Source organism: Canis lupus, chromosome 6 (genome assembly GCF_011100685.1).
Source record: "Canis lupus familiaris isolate Mischka breed German Shepherd chromosome 6, alternate assembly UU_Cfam_GSD_1.0, whole genome shotgun sequence".
Taxonomy (NCBI): domain Eukaryota; kingdom Metazoa; phylum Chordata; class Mammalia; order Carnivora; family Canidae; genus Canis; species Canis lupus.
In genome coordinates this window covers 55232165-55254555 of record NC_049227.1, presented here as the reverse complement: position 1 = coordinate 55254555, position 22391 = coordinate 55232165, and the positions used below count along the sequence as shown (strand labels likewise).

The window sequence follows — 22391 nt, the reverse complement described above, 5'->3', positions numbered from 1 at the left end:
ATAGTCACACTCATAAAGTAGAATAGTAGTTATCAGCCTTGAAAATGAATGAAATTCTGACACATGCCATAGCATGGATGAACCTTGAAGACATTATCAAGCTAAGTGAAATAAGCTAGACACAAAAGGGCAACTATTGTATGACTCCACTTGTATGAAGTCCCCAGAATAGTCACGCTCATAAAGTAGAATAGTAGTTACCAGGGGCTGGGGAGAGGAAGGAATGAGGATTTATTGTTTAATGAGTATAGAGTTTCTATTTGTTACGATGAAAGAGTCCTGGAGATAGTTAGTGGTGATGGTTGCACAACACTGTAAATGAACTTAGTATCACTGAATTGTTTACTAAGAAATAGTTAAAAGAGTACATTTTATGTTATGTACACTTTGCCACAAAAAATTTTTTAATGGGGAATCCCTGCGTGGCTCAACGGTTTAGCGCCTGCCTTTGGCCCAGGGCGTGATCCTGGAGTCCCGGGATCAAGTCCCACATCAGGCTCCCTGCATGGAGCCTGCTTCTCCCTCTCCCTGTGTCTCTGCCTCTCTCTCTGTGTGTCTTTCATGAATAAATAAATAAAGTCTTTAAAAAAAATTTTTTTTAATGGTTGAAAGGAGTAAATTTTATGTTATAAAGGGATTATTTTATGTTATGTTTATATATAATACCACAAAAAAAAAAAAAAAGAATGAGCTTCTGAGCACTTGGGTGGCTCAGTCGATTGGGCGGCCAACTCATGATTTTGACTCAGGTCATGATCCAGACTTGTGTTGGGTTCCAGACTCAGTGGGGAGTTTTGCTTGAGACTCTCTCTCTCCTCCCTCTGTCCCTCCCTCAGCTCTCTTTCTTACTCACTCTCAAATAAATCTTAGGAAAAAAAAAAAACTTCTAAAAAAGGTTGAGAATTACTAGCCTACCATATAACTGATTATATATATATATATATATATATATATTTAATTCATGAGAAAGAGAGAGAGAGAGAGAGAGAGAGAGGGGCAGAGGCACAGACAGAGGGAGAAGCAGGTTCCATGCAGGGAGCCTAACATGGGACTCGATCCTGGGTCTCCAGGATCAGGCCCTGGGCTGAAGGCAGCGCTAAACTGCTGAGCCACCCGGGCTGCCCTAACTGATCCGTAATAAAAAAGCACATCGTATGAACCTCAGTGTTTCATATGAACTATATGGAATGATTTTTCCAGCAAAAAGAACTGTCCCTTTTTCTGAGAAATTATTTTAAAGAATCTTTTTTATGGATTTATTTGATGGACTTATTACCATTTTCTGTGAAACTGAATATAGTGAATACTTCTGATTATATATAATAGTGTTACTTTATTATAATAATGATGTCCTTAGGAGCTCATAATGTTCAGGGCTGTTAATTAAATCGTCCCCTACTACTATGCTTTTTGCTAATGTCAGCCATATATACTGTCTTCCGTTCCTAACTGCTCACTGTGGTTTTCACTGGTAGCCAAAACTTCTCCATACTATTTGTTGCAATATGCCAGGAAACCCAAAGCCAAATTTAACCTATAAATATAACAACTCAATTTACAGATATCCATAGGCATTCTCTTATGCGCACAGATCTTAGATTCAGCATTAACATTACCCCATGGCTTTTAGTATGGGGTAAACTTCCAATTATGACATCAGTCATGACAAACCAGCAACAGTTTTTCCATAGTAAAGATTTTTTAAAATGTTTTTATTCCCCCTTGGTTAAATTAAGACTATAAGGGAGACTTTCACTGAAAATTTTATATATATATATATATATATATATATATGTATATATATATATATATATGAGGCTAGTAATTCTCAACCTTTTTTAGAAGTTTTTTTTCCTAAGATTTATTTATTTGAGAGTAAGTAAGAAAGAGAGCTGGGGAGGGGCAGAGGGAGGAGAGAGAGAGTCTCAAGCAAAACTCCCCACTGAGTGTGGAACCCAACACAAGTCTGGATCATGACCTGAGTCAAAATCATGAGTTGGCCGCCCAATCGACTGAGCCACCCAAGTGCCCAGAAGCTCATTCTTTTTTTTTTTTGTGGTATTATATATAAACATAACATAAAAGAATCCCTTTATAACATAAAATTTACTCCTTTCAACCATTAAAAAAATTTTTGTGGCAAAGTGTATATAACATAAAATGTACTCTTTTAACTATTTCTTAGTAAACAATTCAGTGATACTAAGTTCATTTACAGTGTTGTGCAACCATCACCACTAACTATCTCCAGGACTCTTTCATCGTAACAAATAGAAACTCTATACTCATTAAACAATAAATCCTCATTCCTCCCTCTCCCCAGCCCCTGGTAACTACTATTCTACTTTATGAGTGTGACTATTCTGGGGACTTCATACAAGTGGAGTCATACAATAGTTGCCCTTTTGTGTCTAGCTTATTCTACTATTCTACTTTATGAGTGTGACTATTCTGGGGACTTCATACAAGTGGAGTCATACAATAGTTGCCCTTTTGTGTCTAGCTTATTTCACTTAGCTTGATAATGTCTTCAAGGTTCATCCATGCTATGGCATGTGTCAGAATTTCATTCATTTTCAAGGCTGAATACTCTTCCATTGTATGTATAGACCACATTTTGTTTATCCTTCCATTCTCTTCTGTCACTTCCACCTTTGGCTATTGGGAATAATGCTGATGGCTCTTTGTTTCATCAAAGCAAAAGGTAGTCCTTTCAGTGGCTCCTAGTGCTCTGCAGGATTTGCCTGTGCTGCCCTCTCCCAACCTCTTACCTCTCTGAATTCTTTTCCTAGTACTCTTTCCTCTGTGTCAGTTTCTCAGCCTTTTTTTTTTTTTTTTTTTTTTTTTTTTACCAGAACAAGTACATTCCTGTTTGAATGTACTTGCTTTTTCAATCAACTTTTTTTTTTTTTTTTTGGGTGGGGTTGGACTGGAGCAATCTTTCTCCAGATAAATTGCTAATTCACTCCATTCAAAATTGCCCAGTTACCATTTTCAATGAGACCTGGCCTCACTGCCTTAAAAATGTAACCTCCCTACCTACTCCCAAATTCCCTTACCTTGTTACATTTTTTTCTCCATAGCACTTATTTTCTAATACATTACTGAATTTACTCATGTATTGTGTGTATTCTTTATTATATGTCTCTCCCACTAGAATGTAAAGTGATAAGGGCAGGATTTTTTTGCTTTGGTTTTTCTCTTTTATTTGTTAGTGTAGCTCCATTACTTATAGAGCAGAGCCTGACACTAAGCATTCAACAAATACTCACTGACTTAAATAATAGGAATGCAAGTCTCAACAGTTAAAAAAATTTGTCAAAGGCAGGTTCCACAGCCAGAGTAATTCACATCTTTGTTGTCTTCTTTCCTGCTGTGATACCCTGCTGTGTGATTGTAACCCAGGTTTCTGATTCTTCACAAGGTTGATTAATACTTAAAATGAGACCTTAAGCTGAGAACTTAACCACTCTTGATCACATTTTCTCATTTACCTTTACATCATTGCAGAACAAGTGGTGTGGTACTTGTAAATATTTATTACACACACACACACACACACACACACACTTCCAAGAATCTGGTCCATGGAAACATTTCTCACTTATGCATAAATTTGCTCACTGCTTCTGCTTCATTGCAGTATTACCTAAAAGCAAAGCAAAATACAAATGACCTAAATACTTAACAAAAAGTAAGTTTTTAAGTAAATTATGGTGTATTCTTAGAATGGATTACACTGTAGACACTTAAAAAATGGAATGGAAAGAATCTGAATATACTGACTTGGAAGAATATTTTTGATATATTGCTAAATAGTAATATGTAGAACATATATAGTATGATTCCATTTTTTTAAAAAAAAGACCATATACACACATACTACCTGTTTTCAAGAATTCTCAGAATTTATAAGCTGTATTTCTGTATTCTTTTTTTTTTTTTTTTTTGTATTTCTGTATTCTGATTAAGTTTATGTCACTCAAAGATTTTTAAATGAAAAAAATGAGTAAAATGTGTTGGGCAGCCCAGGTGGCTCAGCGGTTTAGCGCCACCTTCAGTCCAGGGCATGATCTTGGAGACCTGGGATTGAGTCCCATGTCGGGCTCCCTGCATGGAACCTGCTTCTCCCTCTGCCTGTGTGTGTCTCTCTCTCTCTGTCTCTATGAATAAATAAATAAAATCTTAAAAAAAGTAAAATGTGAAAGATCTCTTCAACCATAGCCTCCACTGCTTCTACCCGTTACCACATTTATAGACAAAATAAAAAGCTTATCATTAGCAAAGAATGCTTTGACTCTAAGGAAATGTTCACTGAGCATATATTCATTGTTAATTCATAGACTGATTTTTCTTTCAGGTTCGATCTGGGGCCAATGTTTTAATTTGTGGTCCAAATGGTTGTGGGAAAAGTTCACTTTTCCGTGTTCTTGGTGAAGTAAGTACAAGTTGGCCTCAAGATTTTGTAGTCTTGTTTTGCCATACAATCTACCACATTGTGAAATTTACAACTGCTCCTCTCCCCCATCATTTTCCTTTTATAGTTATGGCCTCTTTTTGGAGGACGTCTAACTAAACCTGAGAGAGGAAAGTTATTTTACGTTCCTCAGGTAAGAGGACCTTGTTTATTTTGTAATCTTTGATGTAAAGATCTTTTATTTTTTAAAAAGTCACTTAAAATGATTTTTGCTCTGTCACTATCAGAGACCTTATATGACCCTTGGAACACTTCGAGACCAAGTGATATATCCAGATGGAAGAGAAGATCAGAAAAGGAAGGGGATATCTGACCTGGTAAGGAAATGTTTATATCCTAGATCTACTGGAAATACTCTGTATCATATTCTTTATATTAATCAATTAAGTATTTTAACTGCTAGATGGTTTATCTGTCCTACCTTGTAAAGTCTTCTAAAACCATGTCGTTAATTATAACTTTCCAAGTTGAGATAAGATGTTAACTACTTTGCTTAAACGTGTAGTATTTAAGCTGGTCCTGACAGTTTTTTTTTTTTTTTTTTTTCTCATTGCCCTCATCCTTTAATTATGTATAGTAGTTGTATTCTCTTTAAGCTACTAAGTAGGTTTTTGTCGGAGTTAGTATAGATAGGAAGTGAGGGTTCAGGGCTACCTTTGTGTCACATTCTTTTGTGAAATGTGCCCCTTTAAGTGATATTGGCAATAGAATTATAGTGATTCTAGTTTAAAAAATAAAGCAGGAATAGAGAATGTTGGTTTACATCAAGTTTGATTTCATCTTTAATCATTGTGCTGAAAGGTACTAAAGGAATACTTAGATAATGTCCAGTTGGGTCATATCCTTGAACGTGAAGGAGGCTGGGACAGTGTTCAGGATTGGATGGATGTCCTCAGTGGTGGAGAGAAACAAAGAATGGCGGTAAGTATACTCTGAACACATTGCACAACAATGCAACTGGTTGCATACAGTCACTTGTGGAGTCCAGTATTTTGATTATTCAAGGTACACAGTTTTATTTTAATCTTTTTATTTGGCAATTATTATAGTATGGATTAGTTGAAGTGATAATAAAAGTGTTGAAAATGTATAACTTGCATGTGCATTTAAAATTCTGAAAAATTCTTAAGTTTTCTAGTTATATACTATTAATCCATTGGGGATTAATTAAAGTTGGGGAAACTTTCTAGCATATTGATCCTGGGTTATATGGCAGTTCAAGATCTCTTAATATCTTTTCTCTACTGACCTCTCACTGAAGCTGCTCTCTCAGAAGTGTCTGAAAGTTAGAGATGATCCATTCTCAATATGTTCCCACTTTATTTCTGCTCCTGCCCTTCCCTCTATCATCATACTATTCTGGTTTCAGGAGTCAGTATCTACTCCCTGAAGTTATTTAGAATTTTTACATTCTCCTAATAGAAAGAGGCATTTGAAAGGAGATGTTTTAATTTTGTGATTGTCTAAACTTATTCCTGATCAAACATGACTACAGAACACTGCATGTTAAGAGTAATACCTTGAATACCGTGTTCAGGGGGATAACTTTTAAAAGAGTCATTTTCTAACTATGGATACCATAGTATGAGCAGCTGCAGAGGAAATTTTTTCCCTAGAATGTTAGCCTTGTGGAAATTAGAGAAAACTGTAGCCAAAGAAAAACAGCAAAAGAAATGGCTTATTGCTGAATTGTTTACTCATTATTTTAAAATTATATTCTGCCTTTTTTTGTTGCCTCTTATTCCCTGATAATGCATGTTATTTTTCCCAAACATACCCATTCTGTATGGACTTAATATCAACTTGATAGTGTGATTGTCTGGCTAGTGCTATAACATGAGATTAATCTACAGAGTGAAGAATGAATTATAAGCAAAAGAAAAGAAATGTCAGCTATACTGAAAATGGAAATTGGGTCTTAGGAGTGAGAATTTGAAGTAATCGGGATTTCTGAAATGAATTAGAAGATGACTATAGAAAAAACTGCAAGTCAAGAGAACAAAGTTAAGGTCCTTTTATTATGACTTCAAAGAAAATGGAAGGATACGTCAAGATTCACAAATGCCCACAGTGTAAATACAGAGAAACAAAAATCAGTGTGCTTAACTAAGGAGTCCTATGTGTGGAATATGAAAGGTACAGAGGGAATAGTTCTTAGTTGAAGATAAGAAATTCAAGGCCTTGAGGAAGAGGGGATGTGTTGGGGAGAGGAAAGAAGTGGAGGGAGGAACCCTATAAAACCAGGTGAACCATGATAGAGTTGGTTGGGAAAGGAGAAACTCACCAGTGGCACTGCGGCACGACCAAACTGCTGACAGATATGTTCTATATAAACCAATATTTGGAGAATTGGTTGTGAAATTTAAAAGAGAGCATATTGTTTTGCTACCTCCAAAAGGTTTTAGGGAAAGGGAGAAGGCTGATAAAACAGATGTTGATGTTGGTGAAATTGAGCAAAGTTCATGTATGGTCATTTTATTGCTCTTACAGTTTTTGGGTAGGCTTGAAATTTTTCAATGTAAAAAATTGAGGGAAGAGAGGACATAATTTTTATAAATTATAAAGATTAATAATTTGTAAATTCTAAAAGTTAGATTTTTTTTTAAGGAAGAATGGACTTGAAAGGTCTAACTACCCAAAATCAGTAAATGTAGGGAAATAAGATCATTACATAATTTTAATGAAAAAACTTAATCTAGTATAATTTCCACAGAGTTCGTTACTTGCTAGAAGCCTACTCTTTGCAGGATACAGAGATAGGTGCCTGCCCTTAATAATCTAGTTAGGAGATCCACATATTCTCAACCAACTGTAACACAAGGCAGTCTTCAGTTATAGCTAAATAGAAAGTACAGTGGGATAATGATGAGGAAGGATTGGTCTTGAATGGCAGACTCTGTGTAATTCTCCCAGTAACCCTGTGAATTTAGGTACTTTATTAATAGGTACTTTATTAGGTACTTTATTTTATTAGGGAAAGACTTGGCACAGCTTAAGCAGCTTCCTAATGCCATGAGGCTACTGAGTTGCAGAATGGAGATTCAAGTGAAAGGGGGTCTAAAATCACCCTTCTTGCTACTGACCAGTACGTTATATAGCCTCCAACGTGCAGATTGGTTGTCTATCTACTTCTCTCACTGCCCCTTAAAATCTCAGGTAACATTTTCCTTACCTCCATTGCACCCCTTTGGGCCCAGCCTTTACCAAGCCAGGGTTTTTCTACCCAATATCATAAGTTGCACAATCTTATTTCTCAGACTGATAGTTCTCTTTCCCACTCAACTATGCTTGTTCTTCCTATCTAAAAGTGGTGCTTTTTTTTTATGATGAATTATGAAAAATATCTATGTATGATAGAAGGGTTGGGATATTTATGAAGTATACAGAAGGACCAAAACCCCCTACTAGAGATACCACTGTCATAAAATTGTTAGTGTTTTTTAAATCCAATTTTGTAATTCTTTTTCTTTTACCTAATTGGCAACTGTCTCCCTTCTTTAGACTCACTGACATCTTGACTATTTACCCCTCCCCTTTCTTATGATTGATCAATCCCTCTTTTTTTTTTAATTTAAGATTTTATTTATTTATTAATGAGAGACAGAGAGAGGCAGAGAAATAGGGAGAGGGAGAAGCCCACTCCCTGTGGGGAACCTGATGCAGGACTCGGTCCCAGGACCCCAGAATCACGACCTGAGCCAAAGGCAGACACTCAACCACTGAGCCACCCAGGTGTCCCTGATCAGTCCCCTTCTGACTCTGCCTCCTTTTCTGTCCAGTACAGACTTAATAATCCAGGGCCTGACCCATAGGAGGTACCCAGGAGATAATACTTAAAGGAATGAACAAATAACCCTTTCCCTTAACTTCCTTTCCCACTTTTTGTTGCCTCATTGTTATCTCAACTTCAGCCTAAGAGCAGTTGTTTGCCCTGGCATTTCTGTACATAGGCCTCTGAGCACAGCTGAAAGATCAGAATGATGTGATTTGGTACCACCACACTTGCATGGTTTCCAGTCTTACTGGGGCTCAGAAGTGTTCTTTGGTGATTATTTTATTTACTTTTGCCCTTCTCTCTCATTTTTCATGATAATCATTTAAAAACTACCAATCTCAGGCTTTCTACCCCATTTCCTACTCCACAACTCCCAGCAGAACATCCCACCTCCTACTTAAAACTCACCTCTGGTTAAAAGCACAGACTGTGTCACACACCCAGTGATCCATCCAAAACTAAAGACTGCAGCCTAAATTCCAAACACCAGAGACTGAAATCCTCATTGTCCTAGGGAACACCTCAATCTTTGAACCTTGCGTTGTTTTGTACAGGGCATTCTCTTTAGAATTTGTTGTGGTTATAGAACAATTAGCAAAACAGCTTACATTTGTATTTATTTTCTATTCTATACCTCTGCCCCATGTTTTTTTCTCCTCAAAATCCATTCCTTTCCAAATAAATCTGTTGGAGAAGTGAAAAAAAAAAATAAGGCAGCATTATGTCAGTTATTATGTCAGTCAATTGAGAGCTCATTTTTATTGAGTGCTTAATTGTGATAGACAGTCAACTAAGCCCTTTACATTCAATTTTTACAAGTCCTTTGAGGCAGAAATGGTTGAGTGCCCCCTTGTATGGAAGAAATTGAAATGTAGCACAGTGAAGTAGACTGTCAAGCAAAGATAGCTATGGGGGGCGGGCAGTGCTTGTCAACCTCCAGTGGCAATACTGGAGGGGTCATGTACTTAACTCACTTTACAGTCTTCTTACATTGTGGTATCAAGTACTGACAGCATAATGGGAGAGAGACACATAAAAAAATTGCCATATAATATGCCAAGTGTGATGATGAAGGTATGCAAAGAATTCCTTGAGAACACTTGGCTGGAGGTGTTTGTGGAATGCCTTCACATAATCAGTCCTCTTAACTAAGTTCACTCTAGACTTTCCTGATGTCCCTGTTTCCATCTGTGGAGGGTAAGTCATTCATCCTCTTGAGAAAGGCTAAATGTTTCCATGTTTTTGGATCCTCTGACTTTATCATATTTTTTCCTTCAGTAATGCATGTGTGCAGATTCACACAGTATGTATGTATGTATGTATGTATGTATGTATTATTATTATTATTATTATTATTATTATTGGGTGCTTCAACTGTTGTTTATTGACACACAGGTAAGCTCTATAGCAACAGGCCTGGAGGCAGCACAGCCTATATTTAATCTCTTCTGGCCCTTCTCTTTCAGAAAGACATTTTCAGGTTCCCTGATGTAAAAAGCAAGCTATGCTTTAACCAAAGGTCCTCTGTAGTCTGTACCTATCATTCTCTGTACAGTTGAACTTCTTAATAATCCCTTCCTTACCTCATCAAATAAATATAAACCTCCAGAAAGCTGCTTATGTTTTAGTCATTAATTTATGTTTCTTTCATGCAGGTGTTGAGTGTACAGTAGTAATTAAAATAGTCTCTGCTTATGAATATAATAGCCTAGGGAGGTAGGCCGAGAGACTGACAACATACAGTTCACAACATATGAAGGGCTGTAGAGAAGTTACAGGGGGGACCCACTTGGATTTTGGGGGAGGGGTCAGAGTAGGTTTAAGGAGAAATTTTTTTTTTTTTAATTTTTATTTATTTATGATAGTCACACAGAGAGAGAGAGAGAGAGAGAGAGAGGCAGAGACACAGGCAGAGGGAGAAGCAGGCTCCATGCACCGGGAGTCCGATGTGGGATTCGATCCCGGGTCTCTGGGATCGTGCCCTGGGCCAAAGGCAGGTGCCAAACCGCTGCGCCACCCAGGGATCCCGAGAAATTTCAAAGATACAAGAAGCAGAGCACGGTGTTAGAGACAAAAGGAAAGTGACATGTGCCATAAGCATCTCTGACCTAAGACCCATTGTGTCTTGGTAGTTGAGAGGAAGCAATTTTGGCTAGAATGTTGAGGTTAGAAAGTAAGAATCTTTTGTTTTAATTGTATTTAAATTTAATTAATTAACATATAGTGTATTATTTGTTTCAGAGGTAGAAGTCAGTGATTCATCAGTCTTATATAACACCCAGTGCTCATTACATTATGTGCCCTGCTCTCTTTAATGTCCATTACCCAGTTACCCTGTCCCCCTTCCCCTTCCCCTTCAGAGACCCTCAGTTTGTTTCCTATGATTAAAAATCTCTTATACTTTGTTTCCCTCTCTGATTTCGTCTTGCTGTATTTTTTTCCTCTCCTCCCCTATGATCCTGTTTTGTTTCTTAAATTCCATGTATGAGTGAGATCATGTAATTGTCTTTCTCTGATTGACTTATTTTGCTTAGTGTAATATCCTGTAGTTCCACCCACGTCATTGTAAATGGCAAGATTTCTTTTTTGTTTTGTTTTTGATGGCTGAGTAGTTTTCCATTTTGTGTGTGTGTGTGTGTGTGTGTGTGTATACACACAATATATATTGTGTCTTTTTTTGTTTTTGATGGCTGAGTAGTTTTCCATTGTGTGTGTGTGTGTATACACACACACTCACACACACACACACATACATATATACATACACCATATCTGCTTTATCCACTCATAAGAATCTGATTGTGCAGGGCCTGTGGGCCACGGTAAGGAGTTTGGGTTTTGTTCTAAGTGAAGTGGGATGTTGAAGGGGTTTAAGCAGAAGAGTGAAATTCTTTGACTTATATTTCTGAAAAATCCTTTCTGGTTACAGGGAGAATGGATTGGAGAGGAGTAAAAGAGGAAGTAGGCTATTCATGGTCCTCTAGGCAGGTGATGATTGTGTTCTGGACTGAGGGCATGATTGTGGAGATGGGGAAAAGTGAGTGGACTACAAACACTGAAGGGCTTACTCAAATGGACTAAAAAATGAGGGTGGGAGTGTGAAAAGGAGGAGAAGAAAAAAGGAACAGGTCAAGGAGGACTTGTTGCCTTCTAGCTTAAGCAGCTGTTTGATAGTGTTATTTTCTGAAATATTTAAGGTGGGGTGGGGTGGATGAATGGATTTTAAGGGAAAAATTAGATAACTAAGTAAAAATTTCAAAAAGGAATTTTTATTCAGCAATTTAGAAACTCGAAGAGAAGGATATGCAAGAGATATGTATTGAGAGTTCACAAGTGTAAATAATATTTGGAATCATGAGATTCAATGAGATCATTCAGGGAGAGGCAAATATAGGATAAAGAGGAGAGGACTTACGAATTGGCCCTGAGGAACTCCCAACATTTAATGGTCAAGTGAAGAAAATGCTGGAAAAGAAACTGAGGAAGCAGCCTAAGAAGTGAGAAGAAACGTTAAGACTATGGTTTCACTGTCACTTTCTCAAGAAGGAGGAAGTGGTCATCTGAGTTGCATATAGCAGAAGAGATAAATTGGGTAAGGATAGAAAAGTGTCCATTGGTCTTGCAACATGGTGATTGTTGTTAGGGGCAAATGACCAGTTGGAATATCTGTTAGACAAAGAATCAGAGTAAATAATTCCCAGAAAATGAAATACATATGAAAAATAAAGATAAAATGTTCAACATAATGAAATGGAAGCTATAACAATCTTAATGTTAAGTTTTACTTATAAAATTAGCAGAATCTTTAAAAAAAATAAGCGTATCCAGTATTAACCTCAGGGATATAAAACAGGTACATTAAAAATTATTGGTAGAAATACTAATTGGTTGCTTAATAATTACTTGTCATTACTTAAACAAGAATGTTTAGAAATAAACACGTTTTTGCACTTGAGTCATCTGGAGTCTAAATTCTAAGATTTGGTTAAAATATGTACCCTCTAATTTTGTTTAGAGAACTTCCTCCTAATAGTTTAAAACTCAACTTCATTTCACATCATTCTTAAATGTTTTGATTAACTCAACAGTAAATTTCCTATGTGTTACATTTTCCCTTTTGGGAAGATAGTAAAAACACTTAGGTTTGTGTTTTTTTGTTTTTGTTTCTGTTTTGAGGAAGTAGATTTTTTTGAGTTAAAATAATTTTCATACTTGCTTACAACACTAATGCATATTTAATTTAAAGTAAATCTACTTTACCTTATTAATTTCTGCATGTGCTTACACAGAATATTTCTTTTTATGCTTCAGATGGCAAGATTATTTTATCATAAACCCCAGTTTGCCATTTTGGATGAATGTACCAGTGCGGTTAGTGTAGATGTGGAAGGCTACATTTACAGTCATTGTCGAAAGGTAAGCATTTCAAGTTCTCAGTTTGAGCTTCTCATTCTTAGTTTACTCTGTGTCCAACCAAGTATCTATCCAAAGAGAAATTTCAAGTTATTAAGATGCAAAATTACTATCAAAGGATATTCTATCTACTTAATAAAGATTTCAAATAATAATTAATAGATATGAGTAAAAAGAATTGTAAGTGAATTCTGTATATAATTCTCTTTAGCTATATCTTAGATTTGAAACAAATACTGTATTTTAACTTTATTTCCCTTTTTACCTCATTCCCTATACTCAGTTAATAAATTGTTATTTTCTTAATGTGTTCCATTAAGAATGAAACCTAAATATCATTTGTTTTTCTAATTAAGAAAACTTGATAGTAGTCCTTTGGTAGCTTCAGTTTGTCCATTTTTTTCTCTGGCCTGGGCAACATTTTACCAGAGTTTCTTTTGGTAGCCTTTTCTCAGGCTGTGCATATTGATACTGTTCTTTAAGTAACTGAATATTCAGTAGTTCTGTGGTGACTGTCACACCATCTCTACTCTTGTTGGATTTTGAGGATAAGAGCAGTATATCCTAACTGTTTTACAGTATTATACAAGTAAGGAAGTACATGGGTCTTTTAACAATTTGTAAGTATTCTTTGGGGGTTTACAGTAAATATAAAAGATTATGTTGCTATTTACAGTATGACTTCCTACTATTCAAAGTGAGGTCATTGATCAGCATCTCCTGGGAGGTTGTGAGAATGCAGACTCTCTGGCCCTACCAAATTAGAGTCTACATTTTAACTACATTCCCAGAAGATTCAAATGCACATTAAGGTTTGAGAAGCATTGGTATAATGATGAAAGAAGAAATTTGCTACATTCATCTTTGTAGGAAGGTTTTTCTTTACTGATTTTATTTCTTTACTGATTTGTTTTCTAGAATCAGTTTTGGTCATTTATAATCTTTTTATGTAGCTGTTCATATAAACTTTCAGATTTATAGGTATTGGAGATGTGGTCTCTATTTAATCAGTGATTTATTTATTAAAAGATTTTATTTATTCATGAGAGACACAGAGAGAGAGGCAGAGACTTAGGCAGAGGGAGAGAGAGAGGCAGGCTCCCTGCCTGATGAGGGGGCCTGATGTGGGACTCCATCCGGGCACCCTGGGATCATGCCCTGAGTTGAAGGCACATACTCAATCACTGAGCCACCCATGTGTCCCTTAATCACTGATTTAGAGGCTCTTTGCTGGTAGTTTTGACCATGTGATGTCCCTTACATTTAGTTTTAGGCTATATGTTCCCACGTAAGATGCATTTTTCCTCTAAAGCATAGATTCCATTTAAAAGAAAATTCTTTTGGGGCCTGCATTTGATAGTTTAAATTATATTACTATAATAGCAGTTACATATGTATAAGCATGAAATGAGGTATGAATTCCTTGAACTTAGAGCTCATTTACAGCCACACAACGAATATAAATTTAAAAATTAAGTACAGACAAAACACAGTTTCAAGTTGGTAACATTAAAGAGACCTCTGATATTGTATTGCTGAAATTAAACCACTAGTTTGGAATTTAATTATGGAAAGATATAGTCTGAGGTCCAGATCGTGTATTTTGAAATTTGCGAATGTATCTTACTTAAGTAATTCTATCAGAAAGAATGCTTTCATTAAGTTGAGATCTGATCCAGTTATTGTAGAATCATAACAAATAGTATCTGAAGTGAGCTTTCAAAAATCAGTGTTGTACTGATAACTTATTTTGTCATGCAGTTTGTAACCAATTTGAGAACCTTTCCACATGGCATTCAAAGTTATGGTACATTAAAAGTTTTAAGTGCTATCACTTTATTTATTTATGTTTTTTTTTTTTTTTTTAGAGAGAGGGAGAGCGCAGGGGACGGATGGACAGAGGGAGAGAGAGAACCTTAAGCAGGCTCCATGCCCAGCACAGAGCCTGATGCAGGGCTCGATCTCATAACCCTGAGATCATGAGCCAAAATCAAGAGTTGGACCCTTTACCGACTGAGCCACCCAGGTGCCCCAAGAGCTATCACTTTAAATAATCACTTGGTTTCAGCGGAAGTATAAACACAGATTTGGGCACTTAGATTCATGGTAGAAAAGTTCCAGAAAATACTTAGCCTAATTTTTAAAAAATTATCAAAATGAAAATAAAATTAGAACTCATGATAAAATTGTCTGGATACTCCAGTATTTATTTCTGTCAGCCTTGAGAGATCCATTTTAAGAAACTGCAGTCTAGAGTAGGGTTTCTCTCAGTCTCAGCTCTGTTGGTATCTTGGGCTGGATAATCCTTAGTTGTGAGGAGCTGCTTTATAGGATAAAAAGGATATGTAGCTGTTCATATAAACTTTCAGATTTATAGGATATTTGACAACATCTGATCTCTATTCATTAGATGCTAGTAGTGCTTTCAGTTGTGTCAAAAATGTCTCCAGACATTGCTAAGTGTCCCCCAAGGACAAAAAAATCCCCCCCACCCCCAGTTGAGAACCATTGATCCAGAGCATCTGCAGTTATATTGATGAATGGGTTTTTTTTTTTTTAAATAGTTATTAGAGAGCCCTAAATCTTTATTTATAGTTTAAAAACCAATAAGGTATTAAAACTGAAAGATTTTTCATTATTTTATAGTATGCTCAATGGGGTAGCCAAACTTTGCCTAAACTAACAAAAGATTTTTTTTATTTTAAAAAAGTTTTTAAAGATTATTTATTTATTTGAGAGAGTGAGCAAGTATTAGTAGGGAGCAGAAGGAGAAGAAGCAGACTCCCTGCTGAGCAAGGAGCCCGATGTGGATCCCAGGACTTGAGGATCATGACTTGAGCCAAAGACAGACACTTGACTGACTGAGCCACCCCACCCAGGCGCCCCAACAAAAGATATTTAACCTCTTTTTTTTTTTTTTATATTTAACCTCTTACTTGTCTCAGTGTCCATGTTCTTCCGTGTTGCCAAAGGAACATACTTAGTTGTAGAATTTTGCCCTAGAATTCTGATGTTGCTTTTCCAAACTCTGAATTCCAAGACGCATTCCAAAACAAGGGGTTCCAATAAAAGATTATGACCCTGTATTTGAAAAATAGATTGACTGTAGATAGTACTATATTGAATTAATTTTCCTGATTTTGATCTCTTGCTATTTTTCTATTTTTGTGCTTTTGTCATATATTTTTTCACAATAAAATAGAAACTGTCAGGATGTATATTTTCTGCCCCAAACAAAATAGTACATTTAATGCTAGTACCCATTAGTTGTTTTTTTTTTTTTTTTTTAAGATTTTATTTATTTATTCATGAGAGAGAGAGAGAGAGAGGCAGAGGCAGAGACACAGACACAGGCAGAGGGAGAAGCAGGCTCCCTGCCAGGAGCCTGATGTGGGACTCTATCTGGGGTCTCCAGGATCACGCCCTGGGCTGAAGGTGGTGCTAAACTGCTGAGCCACCCAGGCATCCCCTAGTTTTTTTTTTTTTTTTTTCTTAAAGAATTTATTGATACTTGTGTGTTTTTATTATGTCGTTAATGGTCTGTACTTTGCATTACCTTGAACATTGGCATCAGTTGTAATTTTTTCTTTCACACTGATTTTTAACTAAAGCTTCTGAAGATAGTCATTTTAATAGCTTACAATATATAGATGAGTTTAATTTGTGATTCTATTTTATTGATATAAAACTAAATCACTTTCTTTGTATTAGGTTGGCATCACCCTCTTTACTGTGTCACATAGAAAGTCTCTTTGGAAACACCATGAGGTTTGTATTTCTTATGTTGAATGGTATAGTGGAATTTTATTTTATTTAAATTCAGGTGATTGTAGTTTTAAATTTCTTGGTGTATGTTCCCTTATAAATATATACCTTGAAGGACAAAAGGTGGTTCTATTTCAGTTCTATAAAATAAAATAGGTTTTCCTTAAATACTATTATAGTTGTCAGTTTTGAAAGCTGTAATACATATAAACAAGCCCTGGTTGTATTTGAGATATTAGAGAACTAGTTAGTGGTTCTCCGTTTTTATAAATGACTATTGTATAATAACTGACTAAAATTTACACAACCTTATCACAGCTCTGGCTAAGTAAAGTTTTTCTTACCACCCAGTATTGACAGAAAGGAAAGAGTCTAGGAAGGATTAGATGGCAGAAAGTTTAGGGACATTTTTAGCGAGATCCTGGCTGTAAGGGGAAACTGAATAATGTCAGCTGTGTTTATTATTGCCCTGTAATAAAATAGAATCATTAAGTAGTCACTATAATTTACATAGAGATTACAGTGAGGTTTGCACTTGTACAGATCCCTGATGTATTCTGGTGTTCTAGCAGTGCCATTCTTTTCAGTTCTTTTTTTTTTTTTCCCCTTTTCAGTTCTTAATGTAAAATATTCAAACCCCCAAACTAACCCTATTAACTCCTTTCCCCTCTCCTCTCCTCTTCCCCTCCCCCTTTTCCTCTTTCCTTCCTTCTCTTTTTTCCTTCTGAAATGATAAAGACATTTTGAGTAAAAGAAAGGGTTTGAGAGAAATCAGAACAATGGAATGGGGTGTCTTGTTCCATAAAATACATTCCGGATAGAGCAGCTTTTTTGCACGTACTGGGCTAAATGTCCTTGAGGGATACAGAGTACTGTTTTTGCCCTCAAGAACCTTATAGTAAGATGAAAGTGTACACCTGGTAAAATGAAGACTGGGATTTGAAGTCAGAACACCTGGGCTCAAGCACAGCTGTTTCTGGCATCAGTTGCTTCCTTCATATAATAAAGTTATTGATCCTTACCTTCCTGTCTCCTAGGTTACCATGAGCATCGAAGAGGTAGCTTGTATAAAAGTATTTAAAAATAATGGAATTCTATACAGCTGTGTGACTTTTAAAGATACCTTTTATTATTATTTTTTAAAGATTTTATTTATTTGAGAGAGTGAGAGAGAGCACGAGCAGGAGGCAGGGAGAGAGAGAGGCAGACTCTTGCTGAGCAGGGAGTCCAGTGTGGGGCTCGATCTCAGGACCCTAGGATCATGACCTGAGCTGAAGGCAGACACTTAACCAACTAAGCCCTTGCTTTTTAACCAGGAGCCCTTACTTTTTATTATCTTAAAACATATTATAATTTGTCCATTTTTCATGAGTGAAATGAGAAATTGGATAACTAATAAAGTGGTTTAAAAAGTATCCAAGCCTTTGCATTTTCTCAGGAGCTCATAAACATCAGTCACATGGCTGTGAGAGTGCTTGGATTTGACATCCCCTCTTCTTCTGGTGGTGGAGATAAGCACAGAATATCAAGCAGTGATTATGTGAAGGAGGGATGACACAGACTGCAGTGTCAGACTAGAATAGCTAAGAAATAATACAGAAGATGGAAAAATACATCTTTTCTGTAAATAAAAAGCTGCTAAATGAAACAGAAGCCTTTGTTAACTGCTGTCCTAAGTGTCTTCACAGGATGGGTTATGCAGGCATACCGTATAGTTCTTTTCCTTCTCTACTAAGACCATGAACAAACAAAAAGCCTTAAGTTAGAGGTTCCAAACTGATCCAGGAAACGAGATAAAGGAAGTATTTGAGACTGCCCTATTGAATAGGCTTACAGTTAGCACAGTTCAGCCTGTGGTACGTCAGATCTTTGGTGGTGGGGTTACGGAAGCATTCTGATTTGTAGGAAGCCTATACATTTGGTTCCCTTCAAAATAATGAGGAATTCTGGTTCCCTTCAAAGTAATGAGGAATTCCTTCATGAAGGAAGGTACTGTGTCCACTCCAAGCAGAATAATATTGTTGTTATTTTAAAAAGAAAAGACTTCCTCATTTAGTCTTACCTTTCTGAGTATAAAACTTTTGAAGGTATTAGTGGCTTAAAATAACCTCCAATCATTTTCCTATATAATCATCTCTACATAAGTTCCTGACAAAAAGGAAATTCTTTTAGTCATTGATGTTTTTTCTCTCTGCTTCTTTCCCATAGTACTACCTGCATATGGATGGCAGAGGCAGTTATGAATTCAAACAGATAACAGAAGATACGGTTGAATTTGGCTCTTAGAATCCCGAGAGCTGTACTGCTTCAATGAAATCATTACAGAACACACTTAGAAATACACAGTACATTGTAAAATAAAGCTGAGCTTGTTTTTTTTAAACAACAAATTAATTAGATATGAAATAATTGAGAACAAGTTGTTAAACCATTTAATATTATATAGGATATTGCTAATTGTGTATATGTTGGTTTAATTATTAATATGTACTAAGAATGTCCTTATTCTTGTGGTTAAAAACCTGCCTAAATTAAATTGGGCTTAAATCAGTGTAACCTGATTCATCCTGGGATGTAAACCATTTGAAGTCAGCTAATTTGACTTTTATGGCTCTATTTTTTCCTTCAATGAAGAACCCTATTTAAACCTGGGGTCGTCATTTATCCTGTTATAACAAGATAGTCTTGAGTTTCATTTTCTTGTGCTCCATGATAGTGGCAAACAAATCATAGTATATTCTCAAAATGTACAGCATCAATGCATAATAGCATTTATTACACAGTGGCAGATTTCTTTAGCTGCCACCATTATACTCATTCCTTGTATAGATCTTGGGGTACATTTGACTCCAGGAAAGCCATTTGAATTTCCTTTGGCCAAATAATAAATGTGCCCCTCTCAGTCTGCAGTATTGAGTTGTTTGGGGGGGTTCTTTGTGGGGATGTAACAGAAACTTATGTGCAGTCTTGCTTACAAGGGGTGGTTACTGTGTTTCATACCTAATCTTCCCAATGTTTGGGATATTAAAACACAAAGCCCTTGTATGTCAAGTTCAAGGTCTTTAAGAGTTTCAGATTTTTTAAAAGAATTGGATGGATCTGTGTATGTTAGAAGCCCATTCATTAGACGTACGGTGGATACATGGTGTTAAACTCCAAATGAGCCATAGGAACGCACTACATGAAGTAATGCACTGAGTATGCAATGTTATCACTGTCTTTGACCGTGATTTTATGTTTAAAAATGTTATAATTACGCACATGGGTGAATTATGTTTCCTAGGCACTGGTTTATCTCTGTGAATCTTGAATAACTTTTTTATATTTGGGTTATTATGTCGAATTATCCTAAAAGAAATTGATTTCACCTCACCAAACCACCATTAATGACTTACATGTATTATTTGCACAGGGAAAACTGAAACTGAATATTATCAATAAGCTAGATATGAAATCAGTTTTATCAGAGTAGGGTTCAGAAATGGGCATTTTATATTCTTGTTCCTGTATAATGATTTTGGTTTTTTTGCAGAATTAACTCTAAGAATCACCGGCTACCAAAGTAAAACTCGATATACTGATTTCCATAATACATAACATTCAGTTTTTATCACTCTATTTGGCAAACTTGTCTACTTACTCATTTTCTGTTCAGATTAAAAATAATCAGAAATCCTGTACAACCTTTGCTTGCTCTTTTTATTCTGGTATCTAAAAAGTGGGTAGTTTATACATAGTTCATACAGTCTTAATCTTGAAAAACACAAAAATAAAGTGACAGTTAGAAATCCCTTTTAGCACCCAATGTCTCTTTTTTAAAAAGTTCCATCAAATGTGATTTTTAACAGAATGAATTTCTCTTTTAGAAAAGTCACATAAAACCTTCAATGTACCAAGGCACCTGGCTCAGTCGGTGGAGCATGTGACTCTTGATCTCAGGGTCATGAGTTTGAGCCCCGTGTTGTGTGTAGAGATTACAAGAAAAAAAGTGTAAAAACCCCCAAAATTTCAGTGTGCCTCACAAATGCTACGCAATAGCCAGGGGACCTTAAAAGATATTATCAGGCCTGGGAAAGATTTTAAATTATGCGGGAAGTTTGAGATTTTCAGATTTCTAGATTACCGTGAACCTACTAATAACTGCCTCCTAATTCCTTCTGTAATGGATTCTTACCATGATAAAACCATTTGGGGTTTCTTGTTTTCTTTATTTTTAATTCCTTATTCCTTTTAAAATTTAACAAACATTAAATTGCCTTACCATTTGAGGCATAAAGGAACACCCTTCTCCTGGAGAATCACCATATACATAACATAACTATGGTTCTAAGAACACCAACAATAAAGAAATCCAGCATTTCTAGAACACGATTGACCATGAAACACCTTTTTCCTTATAATTTGTCTTAGCATCTTCTATAGGCTGCACTTGGAAATGTCAGTTTAATCTGAAAAATAAGTAAGTTTCACCTGTGAGCAACATACTGCATCCTGAGTGAACCACTCTGTGTTCTAATACCAAGCTTCTACTTTTCCTACAACAGAAAATAGGGGTGTAAATAACTATGGTTGTTTGCTGTGCATTAACAGAATAAAATATATCTAGGGTTTGCCTCTGCAGGGGAGGCAAAATTTTACCTCTATCCTCTTTGTGTTTTTGGCTGGGTCTAAGAATTAAGTTGACATAAGACAGGGAAACAGGAAGGAACCATAAAAGTTTATTGAATACAAGTTATAGGTGATAGGGAAGCCCTCGTAAGGAGATGGCCCAAAGAAGTGGCAAAACCTAAAGGCTTTTTATGCCAGGTGGAGCAAAGAGAGGCAATTGTGGAAAAGTTGAATAAACTATGTGAGGAAGCCAACGATGAGTGGTAATTTCCTTCTGGTTTAGGGGGGACATCTTCCATATAGGGACAAGTATTAGCTTGTTTTCAGGAGGAAAAGGAGAGTCAGTACCCTTCTTGCACCTGTTTTGTTTTTTGTTTTTTGTTTTTTTTTTAAGTGTCTTTAGCTCAAAAATAGTCATTACACCAAAATGGGATATTCTGGGGTGGTATATTTTGTCACCCTCCACCTTGTTCCCCTCATAATGATTAGCATTTGACTTAAAACTAGTGATACTGTAGTGTCTGTCATTTCCTCATGGAATTTTTAAACTTTTAAATGTGTTTGTAATTTGGCTAAAGGCAGAATGTATTCTGTTAGATGGACTTTATCATTGTTGGAAAACTTTACATTTTTACTTACATCAGTCAATTTTCACTTGTGAATAATTGAAATATTCTGACCTATAAATATCATATGCACGTCACTTTAAAAAAATCTATTATCAAAAATCACTGAAAAAGTCAATTTCTCATCCTTAGGGGGAACCATTTAAAAAATTTTTTTTTATATTTTTAAAGATTTTTTTTATTATTTATGAGAGACACACAGAGGGGTAGAGACACAGGCAGAGGGAGATTATCTCCATGCAGGGAGCCTGACATGGGACTCCATCCCGGGTCTCCAGGATCACACCCTGGGCTGAAGGCGTCACTAAACTGCTGAAGCCACCGGGCTGCCCAGAGTCTTCTGTTTTAAGCGTGGCTATAAATGGGGTCACAACCTGGCCACAGTCTCCTTGTGCTCTATAAGAGAAGCAGTTTAACAATAACCTCAAGTGCATAATCTTTTTCACTTGGGGCCTGTTCCCACAGCGCCTGTCTCACCAGTGTTGCTGGATTGGCGTTGCTGCCCCATTGGGAGATCCACTGGCTGCACTGAACCTTTTGTTCAGAGGATCCTTCCATGGAGGTAGGTGCTGATCCCACAGCATGGATGTAAGAGTTACTCTTTCAGTTGTCTCACAAAGTCCGGGCAATTTGGGGGCGGGGGGACTCATTTAGTGAAGCCTAGCTCGTTCAAGTCAAGTTGGTGGATTGAATGCCCCTTGAAGTTCAGCCTAAACATCCCAGGGGT

The 22391-nt window shown here is 36.4% G+C and overlaps 1 protein-coding gene and 1 long non-coding RNA gene across 7 annotated transcripts in view; one reads left to right on the top strand and one right to left on the bottom strand.

Annotated features, from left to right (window-relative positions):
* ABCD3 (ATP binding cassette subfamily D member 3) overlaps positions 1 to 20221 on the top strand; it is a 76645-nt gene extending 56424 nt beyond the window's left edge. For 4 of the 6 annotated variants that reach the window (XM_038541291.1, XM_038541292.1, XM_038541294.1 and 1 more), the window contains 5 exons: positions 4361 to 4438; positions 4545 to 4610; positions 4705 to 4794; positions 5279 to 5398; positions 12564 to 12839. In XM_038541291.1, the coding sequence (XP_038397219.1) occupies positions 4361 to 4438; positions 4545 to 4610; positions 4705 to 4794; positions 5279 to 5398; positions 12564 to 12824 (615 nt within the window). In that variant the 3' untranslated portion in view covers positions 12825 to 12839. Of the gene's footprint in view, positions 1 to 4360; positions 4439 to 4544; positions 4611 to 4704; positions 4795 to 5278; positions 5399 to 12563; positions 12840 to 14533; positions 14692 to 16376; positions 16434 to 18638 lie in introns of those variants that run through there. The other 2 variants (XR_005361199.1, XM_038541293.1) reach the window with 2 other exon arrangements.
* On the bottom strand, positions 3503 to 15681 carry LOC102151598. The gene is made up of 3 exons (XR_005361200.1): positions 15602 to 15681; positions 12513 to 12733; positions 3503 to 3649 (listed from the first exon to the last, which is right to left on the bottom strand). It is a non-coding gene; the product is annotated as an uncharacterized LOC102151598 (long non-coding RNA).
* Positions 20222 to 22391: the final 2170 nt, after the last annotated feature.